Source organism: Bombus terrestris, chromosome 4, assembly GCF_910591885.1.
Source record: "Bombus terrestris chromosome 4, iyBomTerr1.2, whole genome shotgun sequence".
Lineage (NCBI taxonomy): Eukaryota > Metazoa > Arthropoda > Insecta > Hymenoptera > Apidae > Bombus > Bombus terrestris.
Window position 1 is genome coordinate 11,981,298 of NC_063272.1, and position 6,105 is coordinate 11,987,402.

A 6,105-nucleotide genomic window follows, 5' to 3' on the forward strand; every position below is an offset into this window, starting at 1 on the left:
CGACCAATTACACCGGCTCGACTCCGAGTATATAGAAGAGCAACGGTAGCTCCGTCGACTGATTTCCGCTCGTAGACCCGCGAACCGAGCATCCACGTTCATCATTTTCTCGCAGCCAGCCATGAGACTTCGAGTGAGTGCATGAAACCCTTCGACTCTGCTCAAAATCGTATCATGGTGATCCCAGTTTTTTAACTTTATCTTCTATTTTCTATCGATGTTAGATACAGCATATCAAGTGTCGAATATTTATATTATTTCTTTACGATAGTCTTTAGTGAGTGACACGTATAAGTTGCAGTGTATTTGTGCTGCAAAGGGTTGTCAGTGATGGATCGCGATTTTACCGATACGTTGAGTCGATGAGTCGAATGTTTACGAAAAGTGAATACTACTAGTTAGTGTTTAGGAACGAGTAGTTTCTTTTCTTGTTGCTTTTTATCATGATAAGCTCAAGTAGGAAAAGTAGCAGTGACGGTATTATGGTATAAAAACTGTGTTTTGTAGACGCTTGACACAGTCACTTGAATTTTTCATGTTATCGTTTGTGACATTCGAAGAACTTATTTGTATCGAGGAATTTATTTTAATTTAGCTTTATATTTGGTAGTTTGTTTTATATAGAAAAGTTTGTTTAATGCCGAGAGCTCGGTTGATTTACTTATTTCTTTTTACACATTCGTAGATTTTTTGACAATTTTAATTAATTTAATGAAACTAGTAAGTAAGCTAAATTAAAATTTTTTAGACATTTTTTTAAGCATATGAATCCCCTCACGTAAATTATAATGTGATTTATAGTTTAAAAGCCTTATTACTTTATCTTTTTAGGATCTTGTTAATTACAAATCTTCTAATAGTTGTAGGTTATTTGAAATTGAAAATTACAATAAATCAGAGTGATTTGAATTTTTTACAACTAATTATTTCTAATTTATTTCTCTAAAAATGTATTCTTTTAATTTCTTCTTGGCGGCTATTCTGTTTCATGCATGTAAACAGAACCGTGAACAGAAATCGTGAATTAATTATGTAGTGGCTTAGCATTACGCTAGTTCAAGGTTCGATTCACTCATGCATGTTTCATACTCTAAAGTAGACGAATTCCCGTTTTTAGTATTAATAAAGGAAATAAAGATTGATTTTATATAATACTATGATATATATGATACATACAATATGATATACTATTATAAATGTTGTAATTTATTATACGTGTGCATGAAATATGATCGTGTTATTATATATACAAAATTCGTTTAGAAAAATTAATTTTAAAAATTAATAATTTCATACAGAGTGAGATTCAATCTTGAATCATGATGATCTTGAATCGATCGTGGCATCTTCTGAACAGATTTCTTTTCTGAAATTACACAGTTAAATTTGATTTACAACGAAGTTAATTAACTTCAGAAGAAAATAATTATTAGTGAAAATAATTTCTAAAAGAGTAATGAACTTTAACTTTGAGCAAAATTGTATGTGCATATGCATATAATTTATCATGTAAAATCTTATATATATATGTATATCAATTATTGATAAAAATTTTACTTATATGTGATTTAATTCTATCAAACGTTCAATTATAGAAAACAAACTGTTTAACATAAAACGAATGACAGGTAAGATTAAAAATCTGGAAAATTACAATTAACAATTTATATAGCTTTTGAAGCTCTCACAACCCAGAAACATTTAAAATTCCGTAGCAACATCAACTGAACTACTCCAAACCACGAATATGCATAATTCATTCAAGCTAATCGGCGATCCAATATTCAAATCGACATTACGAAAGAAAACGTTTATTCGAGCCTAAACGTAGTCAGCCTTAATTTCCCACAGTTAAAAGTTATTAAACAGTCGTTGTGCGCGGTTCATAACGCTGGCGAACATAGTCTTAACTTTATGATAATTTCGAACGATTACAGAAGAAAGTGAAACTGTTTCATTGCAACGACCCTCGCGTGGATCATTCTGTATGGCACAGAGTCGAGTTGATACAAAAGCGATTGCGGGACAAAGGCGGAAACGTTTCTGCTAGTCAAATGTTTTATTGAACAAAACGATCGTACGAATTCTCTTCCGGGTGAGACGTCGTCGGTGGCGTTGATTTCCAACGAGCCGCGGAGAAAGACGACCGTCTAGGAAGACTTTACTTTCTAACGAATCCATTACCTATTACAGCATCGTTGCGTTCGTCCTTAGAGAAATGGAGAACCCTCACAAAGGTGGGGAGCCTTCTCATAAGCAGTAATTTATAGGCGATTCAATCTGTTCGCAGATCCTCTTTATCGTTTTGGTTTCGACGACGGTGGCGCAAGAGAAGAACGCGCAGCGTTCTGTTCGTACACCCCAGGCGCAAATTAAGTACCATGATCCAAATGGTGAGTAGAGCTAAGTTGAAAACTTGGACAATTAAATATTTTTTATGAATAATAGAGATCAGCTAGTTAGAATCGGAATTCTTTTTCCTGATTGAAGGTACGAACTGATCGTGATTGAGTTGTTTAGACGATTGTCTTTAGTTCTAGAACAACTTAATTGGGTGTTACTAATGTACATATTGTACCGAGATAGAGTAATTGCTGGATAGTTGTGTAATTGTATATTGTTTGTTTGCCATGCGTATTGTATAATTGATGTAATGATTATGTAATTGTTTTCGTAAGAGGTCTAGAAAATTTTAGATTCAGGAAGTGTCTTTTATTGTAGATGATTTGTGTATAAGGTTTTATTCATTGCTAATGAAGATCTGAACATTAATTATGTATATATTATGTGTGTTAGATGTAGTACTAGATTGGAGCGAATGAAATGTTATTTTTCTGAGTAATATCGTAAATCTTATTATATATAGGTTATTTGAACAATTTGTTCATTTATACTGATCGATCATGTACACATAATTTGTACACATAGATAATTTCCGATTAATTTTAGTCTGTCGCTAATTATGTAGTTTGTTATTAATTTATTTCTTAGTTGCTATAAGAATATGCATTTGTGCGAATATCTGCAGATTGCTTATCACACAACCAAAAACCGGCTACTAATTACCACGCGCATCTTCTTTACAGGTCTGAAGGTTGATTGGAAGTTCTTCGGCGCGCAGAACCAATTCCATTCTCGCCTAGAAAATTCCCAAATCCCCCAACAACAAGAATTAGCTCATCCTCAACAATCAGCTCATCCTCAACAATCAGCTCATCCTCAACAATCAGCTTATCCTCAACAATCAGTTCATTCTCAACAATCATACGTGAGTCAGCAGCAATCTCAATCTGAACTCGTGCAAATCGAACCCGACCAATTGGAACATAGATCGTACTTACAACATCAAACTCAACCGGAACCTCAGCAAATTCCCAACCAGATACAATACAAGACATTCGCTCAACCTCAGCCTGTACAAGAACAACCAGATCCAAATCAACTTCAATATAAAGTTTATCCACAACCTCAAGCTCCGGTGGCACCTCAATCTGATCTCAATCAAGTTCAATACAGATACTCAAATGCTCCGTCTCAGGCGAAACAAGTGATTCTAGAAGACTTCAAGCCACAAAGTATCCATCCTGACTCAGCCTCTTTCGCTTACCCATCCAATGCTCCAATTGCTCAACAATACGATCAGCAACCAGCAAATGCTGGCATTTCTCAATACGAACACGAGAATTATGAACAAGAGGAGCAACATAAATCTAGAAGGGACTACGCAGATAGAAGTTTGCAAGGCAAAATAGTATACAAAGAGGACTACGAGCAACGAGAGCAACAGGAGCCACAAGTGGAACACATATCAGTGCCAGTCGAGAGGCTACCGCCGCCAATTCCTCAAAAATTGGTCATCGACAAAAACATGCCAATGGAGATCCAACAATTGTTGCAGTATCAGGCACGGTTACCATACGAAGTTATCGCGAATACTATTTCTTACAAACCAAAATCGTTGTTCGTACCGAAACCGTTTCCAGCTGAGACCAAAGGGCCATATCGGTATCGAAGCAAGGTTTATTACGTGAATAACGATCAGTACGAAGGCGACTATGGGACGACTAAGCCTGTTGAAGAAAGTCAGAGGCATTGAGAAGGCTGAAATATGAAACAGGTGGAATTTATTTGGTTTATTTGGTGGATCGACGCGTTGAGATTGGCGGGTGGGGAGGATTGAGGGATTTGAGGAAAGGGTATCTGGGGATGGAATTTGGGGTTTAGAGCTACTTGTAGTTAGTATGTTGGATTTTGTGACTGTTTAGATTTAGTTTGAATTCAGTGTTGGAGGAAATGAGGCAACAAACTATTTTTGCTCTTATTTTATTTTCGCATCTATTTAATTATTTTAGTTTTTATTCATTTAAAATCTGGAATAAAATTGGATATTTTGTTGAATTTAGCATGAAACGAAGATTCGGAAATCTTACTTTTCTGTCGGTATACAGTGAATTTGAATAACTTATTTCATTTTTGTTATAGTTCTATTTTAAATTATTCTTCATCGCTTCAAATTTTTAATAATAATTATTTACAACTTATATAAATTTACATACAATCTCACTTTAGAATTTTTATGAACACATCCAAAACAAATGTGCGTATTAATGAAACGTTCTGTTTTTTATATAATTGTGAAACGTTTTTTATATAATTGTTAAACAGAGTTATGAAAAGATACTGTTTTGAAAAGAATATCTTTGATCACGCTTGTTCTCAAAGTTATTAGTTACTTGTGATAAAATAAGTTGCCAAATGAAATTAGAATATTTTCCTCAAACCTTCGACTTTCTCCGTCGCACAGAAAAACTGCTGAAGATTAATATTCTTCGTCTTGACGCGTTAAAAAACAAAGAAAGGTTTACACTTTCTGGCCAAATAACGAAGTGTACTCTGGTAATTCTAACTTTCAACTTTAACATCTTTTTTGTTCTTTTCTATAGCTTTAAATAGATACGATTATGTGTTAATCTTTCCATTTGGATAATAACTGAATCTATAAAATTCAATTTTATAAATTTTACTGTACGTTTAGAACAAGAAACATAACCATAAGTAGAGTGTATAAAATGAATTACTTTTAGAAGTAAATACTTTTTTAGACCTTCTTTACATTCCAACTAAAAGAATTAATCTCTACATAATTTATGTCGCTATACAAGTCATACAAGTTTAACAACTATAATTCATTAATTACAATTGATTGTAAACAGAAAATAACAAGTACAATCTTTTATACAAAAACTGTATGTTTATTAACCTTACCGTAGTCCTTGAATCATTTAGTTCTAAAACAATCTCTAGTGTACAGTTGAAACAAAAAACCCGAAAACCTACAAATCTTTTTTCATATTTTCCTGACATTTAATAAACCATTTAACTATAGAAAAACGCGATTCTATCGAAAGTGATCTCAAGGATGTAGCAGGGTTAAAATAAAAGAAAGCAACTTTGCTCCGATACTTTCTATCCCACCAAGTCCTTCGTTTTATCGTGCTGGAACGTTTTCCCATACTGAAGTGGGAATCATTCTTCGTTTCCATGAAAACGTTTCTCGCGTGTCCGCGCGAGCGAATGGACGTGGCGTGAACGGAACTTCCGGCGTAAAAGTAACTCGACCGTGATTACGAAATGGTTATCGATCTCTCGAGAACCGCTTCCGAGCGGAATTTATTAAGATCGTAGCTCAAGGAAGAACATTTTCGCGGGTATTGCCGATCTGCTCGGCTACTCGTTAATAAATCTGCTCTCATTAAGTGTAACGTAGAAAGTCAGATGGTTTCCACCTTTCTAATAAAGACGCGTGCTCGAACCACGATTATAGAAAGCGACACGTGATATCGAACGTTGATCGACAGATGGAAAATAAATACAAACGATTTGTTTGCATCGATGATCACAGGATCTATCGTACCGATATTTCTTGAGATATCTGATGATATCTGGATAGAAACTCGGACTTCAAGCTTCTGGAGCTTACGAACAGTGTAAGGAAGTAATGATACGTAATTCTTGGCCTCAATGTCGGTTCGTTAATTAGATAAAGAAGTGGAAATATCTGCGCGTAACGAATGTTCTAATTAGAAGACTTTTCTTTTTCCGATT

At 34.5% G+C, this 6,105-nt stretch overlaps 1 protein-coding gene across 1 annotated transcript; it reads left to right on the top strand.

Annotated features, from left to right (window-relative positions):
* The first annotated feature begins 20 nt into the window (after window positions 1-20).
* Window positions 21-5,233, top strand: LOC100642324 (mediator of RNA polymerase II transcription subunit 15). The gene is made up of 3 exons (XM_003395198.3): window positions 21-133; window positions 2,291-2,393; window positions 3,087-5,233. The coding sequence occupies exons 1-3, from the start codon at window positions 122-124 to the stop codon at window positions 4,094-4,096; spliced, it is 1,125 nt and encodes a 374-aa protein (XP_003395246.1). The 5' UTR covers window positions 21-121; the 3' UTR covers window positions 4,097-5,233.
* Window positions 5,234-6,105: the final 872 nt, after the last annotated feature.